Below are 18,252 nucleotides of genomic sequence, written 5' to 3'. Positions count from 1 at the left end.
GCATAGATGCACAGGGGAGAATCCCCAATCGATATCCTTCCAGAAACTGGTGTGTTTTTCATCGCTGATGGTGAAAGTGGTAGAGGCTCTGGAGAGCGCCATGTTAGAGTCACTCCAGAGTAGATCGGTGCCCACCCATGGCCGGTCGGAGTCCGTCCATTCGTACCATGGTCACGTCAGGTGCAAGGCCCGACCGAAGTGATCTAGATCGGCCACGACAAGGCCACCCAAACTTTTAAGGGTGCAAAATATCGTCCAATTAACCAGAGAGAGCACGCAATAGTGTTTTTGTTGTCATCGACATTCCAGATAAAATTCCTAGCAAGCTTGTCTAACTTCTTGAGCACCCATTTTGGCTGCGAGATGACCGCCAAATGGTAAGTGAGAATAGGAGTGAGGACCGTCTTTGCCAGATCCACCCATCCAGCCCACGTGAGTTTTCTTCCCCTCCAGTCTGGAATGCGAGCACCGTACTTGTCGATGAGAGGTTGCGAGTCAACCTTTCGGAGAAGTTGGATATGTAGGGGGAGATCATTGTATTTTTCCTGGGAGGGAGGCTAGATAGAGAGGGTATCGTCCAGATCGATGTGCTCGCAGTTGCTTTACGTGCACACATGCCCCGCTCCATGCCCCCCCCCCCCCCTCTCTTTGCACGGCACACGCTGTGAGCAGCCATACCAGCTGTGCGACCCTCGTTGACAAGCCAAACCATTCATTATGGATTAGCGTTGCGGTACATCGAAACATTACGCCTTTTGAGACGACGATGCTCGAGACAATTATGGATGTTGACAGCATGTTGTTGCCCATCCCCTGGGAAAGGAAAACTATTCTTCTTCTTCAGTTCACAATTCCTACTCCCTTCCACTGTTGAAAAAGAAGTAATTACACCAGTAATGCTTGAACTTGCCACCTATATTCAGTTTAGTGTGTGAACTTGAAAAATATGCAAAAGTGGTTCCAATTCTTGGCATTCTTGTTCGAATATGGTCTCCAATTCTTGGCACTCTTGTTCGAATACGGTCAAACCACGTAACCAATTCACCATGGTACATCACGCTCAAGGGGTTAAATGGGATGCAGTCAGTGCGGCCCATTTTCCATATGTCAGTTAGTTTCCTATTTTAGAAATTACAAAAATATGTAAATTTTAAGGGAAATGATTAGCTTCAACCGACTGATCTTTCATCGCCCATCCGCCTCCTCACGCTTGCGACACGTGTCCTCGTGGGACCAGCTCGTTCTTATCCTCGCGCCAACGTCCACACCTCCCATTCCTGAAGCTTCTCGGTGGAATCGTTTTCTTCTCCTTTCGTCCGCCCCGTCTGCTTCCATCTCCCCCCACTCTCTCTCCTTGAGCCGGCGCTGCTCATCCATATCGCTCATCTCCCCTCTCCTCCATACTATCCTGCTGCATCGGGGACAAGCCTCATGCATGGGACATGCCTTGTTGGTCAGATCCATGGCATGCCTACTTCAAGGCTCCGGCTTGTAGGCTAGGCCCCGGATGCTACATGCGTGTGTTACTCATCATCGAGGTTTGGATGAAATTCATTACATGATACTACAAGTGCTTCAAGCGGAATTTTCGCAACAAAGGTCTTGTTGCAGGAATACGGAGAAGAGGTCGTAGATGTTGTAATTTTTGGAACAAAGGTCTTGTTGCAGGAATACATAGAAGTGTTTTTTTGCGACAATGGTCTTGTTGCAGGAATTCATAGATGAGGCCGGAGATGTTGTTGCAATTTTTGCATATCTTGTTGCAGGAATCTAGGGAAGAGGCCGGAGATGTTCTTGCAATTTTTGCAACAATGATCTTGTTGCAGGAATACGACAAAGGGGAACAAGCGCATTACTTGCCCGCGCGCGCCGGCGTCAGCTGATTTTTTGCGGTGGTTAGGGGTGGCATCGTGCTGGCAGGTCTGTCGGGGACGGTGGACTGGGGAGTCTGTTTCTAAAACAGAGCCATTGTTGTGGGAATTAAAGAGGGGTTAACCGGCGTGAGGTGGTTACATCAAACGGCTGTCCAACCGGCGGATCATTATAACACGTCCGCCGGCCGACGCATAGCGCCGCCCAATTTTTAAATATAATAATATTTATGTAGTTTAAAAATATTTATGTAATTATGTGAATACTCATGAATTAAAAATGTTTATATAATTTTTAAAAAAGTGTCCATATATGTAAAAACAATACTCTCTTCGTTCCATAATGCAAAGTGTATAGATTTTGAAAAAAAGTAAAACTAAGCAAACTTTGACTGAGTTTACAGAGAAAACTATTTTTATATATACAACTCCAAACGTATACGACATGAAGATATAACTGATGATGTATCCATGATATGCATTGGGTATTTCAAATGTACATATTTTTTTCTATAAACATGGTCAAAGCTTTTAATGTTTCACTTTTGAGGACAAGATCTATACTCACTACATTATGAGGAGGAGGGAGTAATAAATTTGTAAAAAGTTTATATATTTTTATTATAAATATTAATAACATTTTAAAAATCTTCATGTTTTTAAATAATATAAATGTAGTATATAGAGTTTCCATGATTTTAGGAAATGTATTTCTAGTTTTGAAAAGTGTTCACGTGTTTTACTAAAGTTTATGTGGTTGTCAAAATATATATTTTTAATCAACATAAATTGAAAAATATATGTGCCAAAATATTTAAAAGCCTAGTGTTCCCCAAAGATTATAGATGCTGAAATGGACACTTTTTAAATTATACATACACTTTTGTAAACCATAAAATTATTTTACCTACATGATTGTTTCTAAATAATACGTAAACATTTTTAAAAATTAAATTAAACATGTTCAAAAAGTAAGTTATTTTTTTATCATATTATTCATTAAACAATGACATTCTAAATTTACTTTTAGTACTACTACCATAATTTACCTAATTTGTACAAATTTCCCAAAAAAGGAAAACACTAACATGAGGAAGGGCCACATGTAAAAGGAAAAAAAACACTAACATTAAAAAAAGGACCGCATGAATATTATTATTTGAAAACGAAAATTAGATTAAAATTTTGAGTTTATAAAAACTTCTTGAAATCTTACAGTTATTTTTCATTGATATATAAAAATGCTTTTAAAATTATGAGGTTTTTCTATTAAATATTATTTGAGTTACTGAATATTGAAAACTACATGAAAATGTATTTATTATTCTGATCGTAGTTTACATTTTTTTTATATAATTTCTAAAGAAGAGAAAAAACTAACATGTGGTAAGTGGGTCCCGCTGAGTGCAGCCCATTGAAATCCACAGTGGCGTTAGTATAGATAAAAATTATCTGTGCATGCTGGACATGAAAGTTATCCGGAGGATGTGCCTGCCGCCATGCGTGAACCGTCCGTCCGTCCATCTCTACCAGACCAGTGGCGCTCCTCGTCGAGATCTGGGCTGTGCTGCAGCCTCTCGCAGCAAAAGCAAGGCATAGATATAGGGACATGGTCACATTGGTTAGGCAGCGACGGCGACGGGCGAGTGCTGGGCAGCTTCTTTCTTTCTCTCCGTGTGCATGTTGCCTGCCTGAGTTTGCGAGTGGCCGAAGCGAAGCAACCTCTTCTCTGCTGCCTGCAACTTGCCGGACAAGTCTGAATCTGCAATCCAGTGCGAACCAATCGCATCGATCCGATCCGATCCGATCGGAACGGCCGGACCAACCAATCAATCAATGCCGCTGATGCTGCGTGCAAGGAACATCCAGGTTAGTCTAGCACCACTGCTGACAGAAAGATAGTACTCCAATGGGTGTGCGTGCACTCCACCGCGTGCGCCAGATAGATAGATAGATAGATAGATCAATCAATTATCGTGGATCCATCATCCACCCATGCGTGTCGCTCACAGACCATAACGTCTGCATTATCAGTTGTTGTTGATAGCACTAATAACTCCCCTGCCAAGATATTCACAAGCTAAGCTCTCGGCGTTGAGCATCGCGTCGCTGGCTTCTCATGCCTGCCTTCCAATCCAAACCCAGAAAGGGGAAAGATGCAGGCTCACACGGCTGCTGCTGCTGCTATACCAGGTTCAGGTTAATTAGGTGTTTAAAGTTGAGTGAGTGACTACACCGAGCCACCAGCGGTTGTTGGAGCTTTCAAGGCAAAAACTTTGCTTAGCCAGGGAAGGAAGAGAAGGCTCCAACAACAAGCCGCGCCGACCTCGATCCAACAGATTCACCTCACTTTGCAACAGATAAAAAAGAGTGGAGCCGTCGAGATTCAGAGCTAGTTGAGGCACGCAGGATTCAGTCAGACCCTCCGGCCGTCCATGCAGTCACCGTCCTAGTGTTATTTTTGCTGCTAAGATGATATCCGGATTACTTGCTCTCCTTCAGAAGCTAGCTAGCCACACGCTCTACCGGTCTCTCTCGGCGCTCAGAACCGATCGAGTCACATCGCTCGCTTCTCCTGCCGTCCAAGCCACAGCCCACATTCAGAAAGGCTGAAAGGGGAAAGAGATTCAGGCTCACACGGCTGCTCATACACGTCTACTACACAAGTACAGTACAGGTTAACTCAAGTAGGTATGTCAGTAAAGCTGAGCGGCCGACCGACCAGTGGTTGTTGCGGCCTTCAACCCAAAGCCTGCTGGTGCTATTGCTGCCAGGAGAAGACTCCAACAAGCCACAACCGACGGTGACCTCGCTCTTCTCTCGACCCGGCCAACAAGATTCAGCTCAGCTTGCGACAGCAGCCAAAAAAAGAGCGGAACGGTCGAGATCCACAGACCAGAGCACGCAGTCCAGAATGAGCGAGAGTCCAGTCAAGAGTCTCCGGCCGTCCGGCCCATGCAGATGCAGTCACCCGCCAAACAAACCCAACCGATTTCCTCCACATGCTAGTGCTACTACGCGTAATGGCGAAAAATTCTGTTGCGGCCGACACGAAAACAGTTCCAGAATCAATGGATGGCCGGCTCTCGCATTGGTGTCCATGTTCTGATCTCCCTGTCCATGAGCAGATGCCGGGAGGAAATTTACGGGTCAGTGTTGGATCGCTGGGAGGTGTATGAAGGGTGGTGTGTCCCTAGATCTGTTCTCTAGGCAAGGGTTTGTTTTTTCTTCTACATGTTTGTCTCGGTGGTGCTATCCCGCGGAGTAGATAGCGCGACTTTGTCCATCGGCTCCAGTTCCGACCAATGAAGATTGGCCAACTTAGACCTCGCCGGGGAGTGGGTGAGAGTTGCGTTTTTTGTTCTCGAGACGGTGATTTGCTACACAGATTACCGGCCGGCACCTTTTGGTCTATATTGACAACTTCTCGTACGGTACTTGTACAAGCTCATGGGTTTAATCAAGTTTGCTCCGATGAGACAAAAACTCAGGGGCGGCAACGAGTTTTCCTCGTGACGCGTCGTGGATCGATGTGGGACCAGAGGTTGGCATAGCTAAGAATTTGAATGTATTTACTCGAGGTTGGCATGACTAAGAATCCGTAGTACTCTTATTGTAAAAAGATATAAGAGCGTTTAGATCACTCGAGGAATAATAAAACTCGCCGGTTTGTCCGAAAAGATAATTTTGCTTTGCTGATTTATGCCCAGCTTCCCTGGATCTGGGAAGTTTCTTTCTCACGGTAGGTACGGGCACCGTCTGATCTACTCCATCGTGCACCATGATTCGGATCAGGATTAGGACTTTTATATCAGAGTTATTAACAACTAAATAACACGCTGACATTATACAAAGCAGTTCGTGTCCAAATACAAAAGGAAAGGAAAAAAGAATTTAAAAAGCAGAGGAATCTCATCTCAGGAGGCGCTTCCAAGCCAAGTCAAGAACAGAGCACAGCACTAGCCGCAGTCCGTTGCAAGCTCCTCCCCACGCACGCTATAAATTCCCGTGGAGAGTGGACGGAACCTCCGCCAAATCCCCACGAAACCGTCCTCCACCATCACAATGGCGACCACCTCGCGTCTCCTGCTCCTCCTCGCTGCCGTCTGCCTCCTCGCCGGCGCGGCGGACGCGCTCCGGCTGCCCCCGGACGCCAGCTTCCCGGGCGCGCAGGCGGAGCGCCTCATCCGCGCGCTCAACCTGCTCCCCGGGGCGTCCTCCGGCCGCGGCGGCAAGGTCGGTGCGGGGGCAGAGGACGTCGCGCCCGGGCAGCTGCTGGAGCGGCGGGTCACGCTCCCCGGGCTCCCCGAGGGCGTCAGCGACCTCGGCCACCACGCCGGTTACTACCGCCTCCCCAACACCCACGACGCCAGGTCAGTCGGTCAGAGACACTCCGGCCGTCGCGCCTTGGTTTTCGCCACTTAGCTCCGGCCGTCGCGCCTTGGTTTCCGCTCCTTTTTAGCTCCGGCGGATCCGTGATCTTTTGATGCCAATCCGCTCTGTTATTGCGCCAAATTTCAAGGCTTTTTATATAGCCCGTAACGGCCGGCGGCCCGGTGCGCCGGCGTTTGGGGAACGGTTTACGGAGCTGAAACTGATGGAAATTTCTTTTTGCAGGATGTTCTACTTCTTCTTCGAGTCGCGGGGCAAGAAGGAGGAGCCCGTGGTGATCTGGCTCACCGGCGGCCCCGGCTGCAGCAGCGAGCTCGCCGTCTTCTACGAGAACGGGCCCTTCGCCATCGCCAACAACATGTCCCTCGTCTGGAACAAGTTCGGATGGGACAAGGTAGGCAATCTCATCCCCTTTAATTACCATTGTGCACTTTATTAATCATCTTCAAATGCTTTGTGTGTTTCGTCGAGAAAGGAAGAAAGTAACCGAGTGCTTTGCTTACATAGCACGTAACCGCAAAAAAATATTCACCTGAAATTTTGTACGTCTGAAACTGTCGCCTAATTCTGGGTGAAAGCAACTGCTCTGAACTGAACTGAAGTGTTTTTCCTGTGCCTGACTAGCGGTTCAGAATTTAGTAACTGTATATATCCATGGACCATGGTTAAATTAACGGTGACGAGAAGGTCAGTTTGAGGTCCTTGGGCTGCAGACAGACAGTCAACTCCTGGATTATGTCAGCTATAATTACTAAGCCACTGTGGTTTCGTCTGCCTCCTCCTGTGCTGATGGTACTTATATCCATGGACTATTGTTGTGCCTGCAGATCTCGAACATCATATTCGTTGATCAGCCCACCGGGACTGGGTTCAGCTACAGCTCCGACGACCGCGATACCCGTCACGACGAGGCAGGGGTCAGCAACGACCTGTATGACTTTCTCCAGGTACTGTTTTCGGTCCAAGATGCAGTTTACTTCTTCTGTACTTTATAAATTGATGGTGACGAGATGATACGCTACTGTAGAAACTTGGTTAATTCATTCAGTAAGGCACAACAATTCAGGGCACTCTTTTATTTATGGTAGTTTGGCACGTATCAGTTAATAATATGCTCATATATAGTGCAGTTCTACCTTCTTAAGGCACAACAATTCCGTTACGATTGGATACTCCCACTCCCACTCCAACCGGAGCATAACCCATTTTTATCTTATTAAGTGCATTACAAGATGTTTTCCGTACACTCTGCATTTAGTGCTAGCTATTTCTGCACCCCTTGATCCACCAGAACAACAAATATGTACCCCATCCACCTCTTTTGGCTAACTGTCCAAGAGTTAGGCAGGTACCCTCCGACTGATATGCCTAACCGTGTGTCCTCTTCAATCTGTCGGTAGTGTGCATTGATGCCCATGCCTGATAGTGTGCGTCTGTACCGCATAAATTGTTCAGGCTGGAATTGGGAACTTGCTTACGCAAAAATATGAATATAGCCCTAAAATTGACTGCATATCTTCGTTAGAGGTGGTAAACGATAATTTACCTAAAATTTAGCCCTCAGATCGGACCAGAAGAATCATGTAATGTAATATAGCTGCATGTTGTAGTATTGTTCTAAGGTCTGATTATTTAGATTTTGTTGACTTCAGCAAAAACAGAGAAGTACTGTGTAGTAATTATCTGTTCTTAACCCCCATTTCAGGTCTTCTTCAAGAAGCACCCGGAGTTTGTAAAGAACGACTTCTTTATAACTGGAGAGTCCTATGCTGGGCACTACATTCCAGCATTTGCAAGCCGAGTTCACCAGGGAAACAAGAAAAATGAGGGCACTCACATAAACTTGAAGGTAAGATCCTTACCGAAGTTCGTGTTGCCTTTAATTCTCTATTGATGATTTGATTCTCTGTTGATATGCATCTCTCTTATTTGTATTATAGGGATTTGCGATCGGTAATGGTCTCACAGATCCAGCAATCCAATACAAAGCCTACACAGACTATGCATTGGACATGAACCTTATTCAGAAAGCTGACTATGACAGGATCAACAAATTCATCCCACCATGTGAATTTGCAATCAAACTTTGTGGTCAGTACCACATAAATGCTTTTGAACTACATGCTCTGTTTCCTTGTTATCATTTGCAAAAGATAAGAGCATTGTGATGCCATTGCCTGAGAATAACATGTATACATTTCTAAACTGTCAAACTTCTTGAAAGATGAATGCATCCATTTATAGGGTGTAAATGAGGTTAACTAATGTTGCATACACTTTTTTGGTTAAATAAAATAAAGTTGTCCACACAGTATCTAGGAGTATTTTCTAAAAAACAAGACATTTGTTTCTAACAACCAAACAACACATTCAAATCACATCCTGATACCTGAGGATTTATCCAAGTTAAAAGAAAATGTCTCCCTGACGACATACTTATGTTTTCAGGTACAGATGGGAAAGCATCTTGCATGGCAGCATATATGGTCTGCAATACCATCTTCAACTCTATCATGAAGCTTGTTGGTACAAAGAATGTACGTGAGAAATTGATGTTAACTTTGCTAATAGCATAAGTAGACTAAGACTAAGAAACATATTATTCGCGGTTATAAACTGAAACTTGTTGATGGCCTCTTTACAGTATTACGACGTTAGGAAGGAGTGCGAAGGGAAACTCTGCTACGACTTCTCAAACTTGGAGAAGTTCTTCGGCGATAAAGCAGTCAGACAGGCGATTGGAGTGGGTGACATTGAATTCGTCTCATGCAGCACTTCAGTTTATCAAGCAATGCTCACAGACTGGATGAGGAACTTGGAAGTCGGCATCCCAGCTCTACTTGAGGATGGGATCAATGTGCTCATATATGCTGGGGAATATGACCTTATATGCAATTGGCTCGGTAAGGATATGTTGAAAAAGACGATATGTTTTTTGGAATCATTTTGCAAATTTTCTTCGTCATGACTAATTACGTACTGCAATGTTGTCCCCCATTTATAAGTAGCTGCATATTGCTCGCTGTTTCATGACAGGATCTTTACATGTCATTTTTTAGATGAATAGGAACACCAGCATCCCAGTTTCTGAATTCTACTTAACCTAACATGTTAAAATAAAGTTTATGCTTGGCCTCATGTTCTGAATTGTCTTACACATTGTCAGATTATTTGATGTATGTCATGTAATATGTCAAGTGTAACATTGTTTATGTTTGAGCAGGAAACTCAAGGTGGGTCCACTCCATGGAATGGTCTGGTCAGAAAGACTTTGCCAAAACTGCTGAATCATCGTTTTTAGTAGACGATGCCCAAGCTGGAGTCTTGAAGAGCCACGGGGCACTCAGCTTCCTCAAGGTTTGCGATCAAGCACCTTTTTCACTTTAACTCGATACCTACCGCTCCCAAAAATTAATCCGAAAGAAGTTGGCCCTTTCATTTTTCGAAGAAACTTGGTTGATCAGTAAACATGCCTAGATGGCCTAGTAAAGCACGGTTACGCCGACATGACCCAAACTGATACTACTTAACCACTAGATTAAGGATGAGCAGAAGCGAGTCTAGATAGATGTCTAGATTACTGACATCTGTGTGTGCGCGCAAATGCAGGTTCACAATGCTGGCCACATGGTTCCGATGGACCAACCGAAGGCCGCCCTTGAAATGCTGAGGAGATTCACCCAGGGGAAACTCAAGGAGGCGGTTCCTGAAGAAGAGTCATCTACGACCACGTTTTACACCGCGATGTGATCGTCAACACCGACCAAAAAGGGAAAAGAAACTGGCTAGGTAGCCTGCACGCGTCGCCCTTGCGGTCTCAAGGAGTGTCTGCTGTAGCTTCCTGTTTTCCATGTATCTTTTTCTCCGCTGTTTCAACTGGATATGTAGTCCCTAATAACAAGAAAAGAAAGTTGCCCCCAAAATGTAACTGCAGGATGTATGGTTTATGATGTTGATGAAGGACGGAATACACCATGGGGGGCGATGTTTGAGAGCCATGCCTCATGTTTTAATCATGCCGATGTGTGTGTGTGTGTGTGTGTGTGTGTGTGTGTGTGTGTGTGTGTGTGTGTGTGTGTCCCTCTCTCTCTCTGATCTGGCCAAAGGAAATACCCTCTGGGCAGCACCGCCACTCACACACAAATTATGGCTCATCATCCCTTTCTTCCAAGCAAAAAGCGATCAACGAATCGATGTTCAGATGTATGATGGGAAACAAAGTGGTCCTCAGATTTGCCAACAAGCAGTTATGGTCTAACTGACTGGCATGCGTGCAACAGGATAATCCTTAGGCATGAATGCGGAGAGACCAGAACACAAATGGTAATTGAGTTGGATGATGAAGAAAACAGAATGGTAGAAATGCCAACTTGTCAGTCAGGATGACAGTTTCTGAAGCGTGGAGGAGGGGGGGTGGGGGGGGGGGGGTGAATTTGCAGAACTGTCATGGAAGTTTGCTTAAATCACGTGAGTTTTTGGTGTAGAACTGCCGCCGTCTGATCCCCGTCAGATGGCTTTGGGGCGTTCACGTTCGCCAGATAGCTACTCCGACGTCAAAGGGTTACAACATCGGCCAAAAAATTCCAAATGCAGTTACAAGGCATAAAGTCGATTCTTTCAACATTTACAGAGCAGCTTTATCCCATGGTCTTACTCCATCCATGTAACAAGTAGCAGCGATCTCAGCAACTACAGTTATGAAAGTCAAATCCGCCTCCAGGGAGCTCCCCTACCGATTCGTCCACGTAGGCAAATACTCGACAATAGGGTTCAGGGAAGTAGATGATTGCGCCAAGGACCAGACATCTATCACAGAAGATTTGACGATTCAAGATAGCTCGGATATAGATGGCGTGTGGGCGTGTATATTAGTGTTGAATATATGGTTTGTGCATGTATATTGTATAGTCCGGCCCACCTCCTAGTCATTGTATAATTGAGGTTGTGGCCCACCTTGTACTTCATATATACGTGCGCTATGCACCGATCAATACATCGAGTAGCATTGCCAAAATATTCGTTTCCAACATGGTATCATACCTACGATCCTAACCCTAACCCTTGCCGCCGCCGCCGCCGCGATCCCATCGCCGCCGCCGCCACCCGCCGCCCCCCGTGTGCCGCCGCCGCCTCGCGCTTCCGCCCGCACCCCGCAGCGCCGCCACCCGCCGCGCCGCCATCCCCCTAGCCGCGCCGCTTCACCACGCGCCCCCGCACCCCCCTCTCGGCTATGGCCTCCCCCGGTTCCACCGGTACCACCCGCAGCCGCCGCACCAACCCCTTCGAAGGCCCCGATCCCGTCGTCATCCGCGATCTCAATATTCACGCTCGGGTTCCCGTCGTCCTCGATCACCTCACCTCCACCTACTATGCCTGGAAGACGTACTTCTCCCTTGTGTTCCGTGAGCACAATCTCCGGGATCACATCGATGGCTCCGTGGACTCCCGCTTCATGGAGGACGATGAGGAATGGACGTCCATTGACGCCACTCTCATCCGCTGGTTCTACACCACCATCTCGAAGGACCTCTTCCACACGGTGGTCTCCGCCGATGATGACGCTCACGCCGTTTGGACTAAGCTCAACGGCCTCTTCACCGACAACGCGCTCCAACGCAAGGTTTTCTTGCACGGCGAGTTTTTTGGGTGCTAGCAGCTTGACTCGTCTGTTGACGATTATTGCATGCGCCTCAAGAAGCTTGTTGACGAGCTCCGTGACCTCGGCGAGAAGGTCTCCGACGAGTTTCTCCTCAGCACCCTCATCGCCGGCCTGAACGAAGACTTCGGGAACGCCGCCTCCAACATCCCTCTCATCACCAACCCAACCTTCCCCAAGATCGTCGCGTACCTGAAGCTGGAGGAGAGGAGGATGCGGATGTCGCGCACCCGGGCCACTCATACGGCTCTCATCGCCGGCACCCGCGGCGGTGCGCCGCCCACCGCCCCGGCTCCCCCGCCGCGGCCCGCCCCGAGCCCCTTCCAGGTGCCACCGCCGCCCGGGTTCCCCTACCCGGCGCCGCCGCAGGCCCCTCCGCCGCCCCCCGCCGAGCAGCACCAGCGCCGGGGCGGGCATCGCGGCCGAGGTGGCCGCAAGCCGCAGCAGCAGCCGTTGTCTGCCCACGGCGGGACGCCTCGCCAGCCGCAGCAACGGCTCCCGCCGGCGCCCTGGCAGGCCGGCCAGAACCCCCGTCCCCGGGTTTTTTGGCGCCCGCCCGGCCCCTCATCAGGCTCTGTACGCGGCCCCTCCGTCGTATCCGCCGGCGCCACTCCACGGCCCCTCGGCGGCCTATGGGCTGCCTTTGGCCGGTGGGTTCGTGGCGCCGCCGCCACAGCCGCTGCCGTCGCGCCTTGGGACCCCGCGCTGCTAGCGGCCCTCCACACCGCCCCCACGTCATAGCAGTACACTAGTGGTGGCGACTGGTATATGGACACCGGAGCCACGGCTCACATGGCCGCCAACCCCGGTAACCTTCTTACTGCTCACCCTGTTCACACCGCTGCTCGCATTACTGTGGGCGACGGTTCCTCTATGCCTATCACTCATGTCGGCCATGCTGCTTTTCCTTCTAACTTCATGCCATTATATCTTTCTAACGTACTCGTTTCACCTAACATCATTAAAAATCTAGTTTCCGTTCGTTCTCTTACACGTGAAAATCCTGTCACCGTTGAATTTGACATGTTTGGCTTTTCTGTTAAGGATGCCCGTACGGATGGTGCTCCACCGATGTGACAGCCCCGACGAGCTCTACCCGGTCCACTCATCCACATCCTCCGTCGCTGCACCCATGGCGCTTTCCGCCGGAGTGGACCTTTGGCATGCTCGTCTCGGTCATCCCAACACCGCCACCCTTCGTCATATTCTTCGCAGTTTTTCATTCGCGTGTAATAAGATCGACAATCACACTTGTCATGCTTGTCGTCTCGGCAAACATGTTCGTCTACCCTTTAGCACTTCCTCGCATGTTGCATCATACCCATTTGAGTTAATTCATAGTGATGTTTGGACCTCTCCTGTTGCAAGTAACACGGGCTATCTTTATTATCTTGTTATACTTGATGGTTTTTCGCACTATGTGTGGACCTTCCCGTTGCGGCGAAAGTCGGATTCTGTTGCCACTCTCATCGCATTCTACTCCTATGTCTCCACGCAGTTTGGTCGCCCCATTCATGCGTTGCAAACAGACAACGGGAAGGAGTTCGATAATCTTGCGATCCGCAACCTTCTCGCCACACACGGCACGATTTTTTGTCTCACTTGCCCGTACACTTCGCAACAAAATGGCCGCGCTGAGCGCGTGCTTCGCACTCTTAATGACTGCGTTCGCACCCTCCTCTTTCACGCCAACGTGCCACCACGTTTCTGGCCCGACGCGCTCGCCACCGCATCACTACTCCTCAACATCCGTCCCTGTCGCACTCGCGGGAATTTTGCTCCTCATCATCTTTTGTTTGGCACGCCACCTTCCTACACCGAGCTCCGCATCTTCGATTGCCTGTGCTACCCTAGCATCGCTTCCACTACACCTCATAAGCTCGCACCACGGTCCGTGGCATGTATTTTTCTTGGCTATCCCCCCAACACCAAAGGCTACCGCTGCTATGATCCTATCTCACATCGGGTGATCACTTCCCGACACGTTTACTTTTTGATGAGATGGTTTTTCCGTTTCAGCAGGTACCTTCGGATGTTGCGGACTTGCCCGGTGACGGCCGCTCGCGAGCTTCTCTCGGGCCGCCTCCCGGCTTTGAGGGTGCCCCCCGCGCCACGGGTCAAGTTCCTCCCCGGCTGGCTGCCTTAGGGGCTGCACCCCTCCCGGCGCCCGCGATGTCCCCTACGCCGCCATCGGCCTCCTCGGCTGCCGCGCGGGCCTCCTCGGTGCCCCCGCGCCCTCGCCTGTGGCCTCGCCCGCGACCACACCCACGGCGGCCTCACCCGTGGCCTTGCCCGTGGCATCGGCGGTGGCGGGCTCTTCTTCGTCTTCGCCCGTCGCCCCCCCGGACTCGCTGCCCCGCCCTTTGACTCGCTCTCGGGCTGGCACCTTACGCCCGAGTACGCGGTACACCAGCGATGAGTATCTTCTCGCTGCTTTCTCCGAGTCGTCCCCTCTCCCATCGTCAGCTCGAGCCGCCCTTCGGGATCCTCATTGGCTCGCTGCGATGCAGGAAGAGTTCGACGCGCTCCAATGGAACCGTACCTGGCAGCTTGTCCCTCGGCCGCCTCGTGCCAACATCATCACGGGCAAGTGGGTCTTTCGGGACAAGACTTGTCCGGATGGCACTCTCGAGCGCTACAAAGCTCGCTAGGTGGTTCGAGGCTTTCGGCAACGTGCGGGCGTGGACTTCACCGACACTTTTGCCCCGGTTGTTAAACCGGGCACGATCCGCACCGTGCTTCAGCTGGCCGTCTCTCGAGCTTGGCCTGTGCATCAGTTGGACGTCTCCAACGCCTTCTTGCACGGCCACCTCGCCGAGCAGGTGTTCTGTGAGCAGCCCACCGGCTTCGTCGACGCCACACATCCGGACCATGTGTGTTTGCTCTCCCGTTCTCTTTACGGGTTGAAGCAGTCGCCTCGGGCCTGGTACCAGCGCATCGCTGCCTTCCTGCAGACTCTCGGATTTACATCGACTCGCTCCGACGTGTCCCTCTTCGTGTACCATCACGGGTTTGACACGGCCTACTTGTTGCTCTACGTCGACGACATCATCCTGACGGCATCCTCTGTCGCGCTCCTCCAGCGGCTTACTGCTCGTCTTCGCGATGAGTTTGCCCTGAAGGACTTGGGGCCCCTCCACTACTTCCTCGGCATTGAGGTGGTTCGACGGCCAGATGGGTTCTTTCTGCACCAGCAGCGTTACGCCCATGAGCTTCTCGATCGTGCTGGCATGCTTAACTGCAAGCCCGCTCCCACGCCTGTTGACACCAAGGCCAAGGTTTTAGCTCTGGAGGGCTCTCCCGCATCCGACGCAGCCTTCTATCGCTCCATTGTGGGTGCTTTGCAGTACCTTACTCTGACGCGCCCCGACTTGCAGTATGCCGTTCAGCAGGTCTATCTTCACATGCATGCTCCGCGTGACTCTCACTGGACCTTGGTGAAGCGTATCCTTCATAACATACGCGGCACCCCGTCCATGGGACTTACACTGACGGCCTCCGCCTCCACCGACCTGGTCGCCTACTCTGATGCGGACTGGGCTGGCTGCCCGGACACACGGCGCTCCACTTCGAGGTACTGTGTCTACCTTGGGCCGTCTCTGATCTCTTGGTCTTCCAAGCAACAGCCCACAGTCTCCCGCTCGAGTGCCGAGGCAGAGTATCGGGCAATGGCTAACGCCGTTGCCGAATGCTCTTGGCTTCGTCAGTTGCTCCAAGAGTTGCTTTGTGATGTTCACAAGGCCACGCTCGTCTACTTCGACAACGTCTCCGCCGTGTACCTCTTCGCCAACCCGGTCCACCATCGACGAACGAAGCACATTGAGCTCGACATACACTTTGTTCGTGAGCAGGTGGCCCTTGGGCACATCCGGGTCCTCCACGTCCCGAAGGCGCAACAGTTTGCCGATGTTATGACAAAAGGACTGCCTACTTCTGTTTTCGAGGAGTTTAGGTCCAGTCTTTGCGTCTCCGGCGACGCTTCGACTGCGGGGGGTGTTGAATATATGGTTTGTGCATGTATATTGTATAGTCCGGCCCACCTCCTAGTCATTATATAGTTGAGGTTGTGGCCCACCTTGTACTCCATATATACGTGCGCTATGCACCAATCAATACATCGAGTAGCATTGCCAAAATATTCGTTTCCAACAGTTAGCTATGAGCATCCGATCATGGAATGGTAGGCAAAATTAGTGAGGACGAGATAGATCATAGGGAACTTCTTGACGCCTCCCATGCTCAGGATAGAGTAATTAATAGGCCAAAACACAAGGAGGAGATGTAACACTTTTTTTATTTTTATTTTTGCGGGGAGAGATGTAACATGTTGTTTGGACGAGGAGGGGAGTTGTATGCGAGCACAATACTTGGCTCGCGGCACGAGAAGAGGAAGTATATATGCATCTAGCGAGCTAAATGAATCTGTCCAAGGATATGTATCATCTCTCTCTCTCTCTCTCTCTCAAGGAAGGGAGGCAGGTGGCCAAATGAATCTATCGTAAATAAATCATAAATAAAGATATATTGAATAATGTCCCATGGTGGGACATCAGCACAAACCATCTTTGGAATTAAATGCCCAAGATTTTAATATTGATAGCTAAGTATGTTACATGTCCAAATAATAACCGTGAATAATAAAAATGAATGCTAGCACATACTTATAAAGATATATTGAAGTGGAAGTCAATATGTTTTTAGAGTGCCTTCCATTTGTAAGTAGCCGCACATAGCTGGATGTTTCTACCATCACAACTCCCAGGCCATAATAACTAGCATAACAGTTTAGCATCTTGCTTTCTTGTTTTGAGACTGATGAAAAAACATGCTAATAAGACAGTTGCCTTTTGGGAAAAGGTTGAGAATATCATTATATCAAGACGTTGAGATTTCACTGCAAATTGCAACTTCCGTATAGATGCTCCAAAGGCGAACAAGACACAAAGACTGTATCCCAGTTTATGAAGCATGTGTGACACTTAAAATACAATTTATGCTTAGCTAGCATCATGTTCTTCATTGTCTTGTACTCCCTCCGTCCCGAAATACTTGTCGGATAGATGGATAAAATTGGATGCATCTATAACTAAAATACGTCTAGATTCATCCATTTCTCCGACAAGTATTTCCGGACGGAGGGAGTATGACATCTGAATGTATCCCAATTAATGAAGCACGCGTGACACTTAAAATACAGTTTATGCTTAGCCTCATGTTCTTCATTGTCTTGTATACGTCCATCGTCAGATTATTTGATCTATTGCAGTTAATATATCAACTCATCGCGTGTAATAACATTGCTTATATTTGAGCAGGAAACTCAAGGTGGACATGATGCTTCGGAGCCTTGGCTGATGTCTTAATCATGTCCATGTCCATATATTTGAGCAGGAAACTCAAGGAGCCGTGCCTGATGTTTTAATCATGTCCATGTCCATGTATGTGCGTCTCTCTCTTTCTCGCTCTGATCTGGCAAAAAAGAAATACTTTCTGGTTTATTTCATCTTGGGAAGGACTATTCCCTGGGACTCGCACACAAAGGCTCATCATCCCCTTCTTTCAAACGAAATGCTGATCAATGTTTACACCTATGATGGGAGACAAAGTTGTCCTCAGATTTTGCCAACAAGAAAACTGACAGGATGCTTGCTTGGATGATGAAGCGTTGTGACATGAAGAAATGGAAGTCTGTAGGATGCTTGCTTGGATGGGGACGAATAAGAAAACAGAATGAGGAGAAGCAAAAGGACAAAAAAACAATAGAAAGTGAAGCCCCCGGTGAGGATCGAACTCACGACCTTTCCCTTACGAAGGGAACGCACTACCACTATGCTACGGAGGCTTTGACGTACTGCGTTGGTATTTATCAGAACATTACAAACGCAGTTACAAGGCTGCATTTTTACAGAGCAGCTTTGTCCCATGATTCATAGTTTGGTACCCTATCACATCCCAGTAACGAGCAGCAGCGACCTCAGCGGCTTCAGACATCGAAGCCATATCCGCCTCCAGGGAGCTCCTCCTGCCGATCACCCACGTACGCAAGCAGACTCAGAATGGCGATGGTATGGGTCAGCCAAGTAGATGAGTGCGCCAAGGACCAGACATCGGTCACAGCCAAGTCGACGATTCATGGCAGCTCAGATACAGATGGCGGTTGGGCTTGTACAACATGGTTGTATACCACGGTGTGTGAGCCGTGAGAATCCGGTCGTGGAATGGTGGGCCAAATGAGCGAGGACGAGACTGATCATAGGGAACTTCTTGATGCCTCCCATGCTCAGCATAGAGTAATTAATGGGCCAAAAAACACAAGGAGGAGGTGTAACATGT

The 18,252-nt window shown here is 48.9% G+C and overlaps 1 protein-coding gene and 1 non-coding gene across 2 annotated transcripts; one reads left to right on the top strand and one right to left on the bottom strand.

The window, feature by feature from the left end:
- The first annotated feature begins 5,872 nt into the window (after window positions 1–5,872).
- Window positions 5,873–10,279, top strand: LOC123143145 (serine carboxypeptidase 3). Its single transcript, XM_044561979.1, has 9 exons — window positions 5,873–6,244; window positions 6,489–6,657; window positions 7,091–7,210; window positions 7,969–8,112; window positions 8,204–8,354; window positions 8,712–8,800; window positions 8,908–9,166; window positions 9,487–9,620; window positions 9,873–10,279. The coding sequence occupies exons 1-9, from the start codon at window positions 5,937–5,939 to the stop codon at window positions 10,011–10,013; spliced, it is 1,515 nt and encodes a 504-aa protein (XP_044417914.1). The 5' UTR covers window positions 5,873–5,936; the 3' UTR covers window positions 10,014–10,279.
- Window positions 10,280–17,689: 7,410 nt separating this feature from the next.
- On the bottom strand, window positions 17,690–17,761 carry TRNAT-CGU (transfer RNA threonine (anticodon CGU)). The gene has a single exon. It is a non-coding gene; the product is annotated as a tRNA-Thr (tRNA).
- Window positions 17,762–18,252: the final 491 nt, after the last annotated feature.

The sequence above is a fragment of the Triticum aestivum genome, chromosome 6D (assembly GCF_018294505.1).
Source record: "Triticum aestivum cultivar Chinese Spring chromosome 6D, IWGSC CS RefSeq v2.1, whole genome shotgun sequence".
NCBI lineage: Eukaryota > Viridiplantae > Streptophyta > Magnoliopsida > Poales > Poaceae > Triticum > Triticum aestivum.
This window is presented reverse-complemented; position numbering and strand designations above follow the sequence as displayed.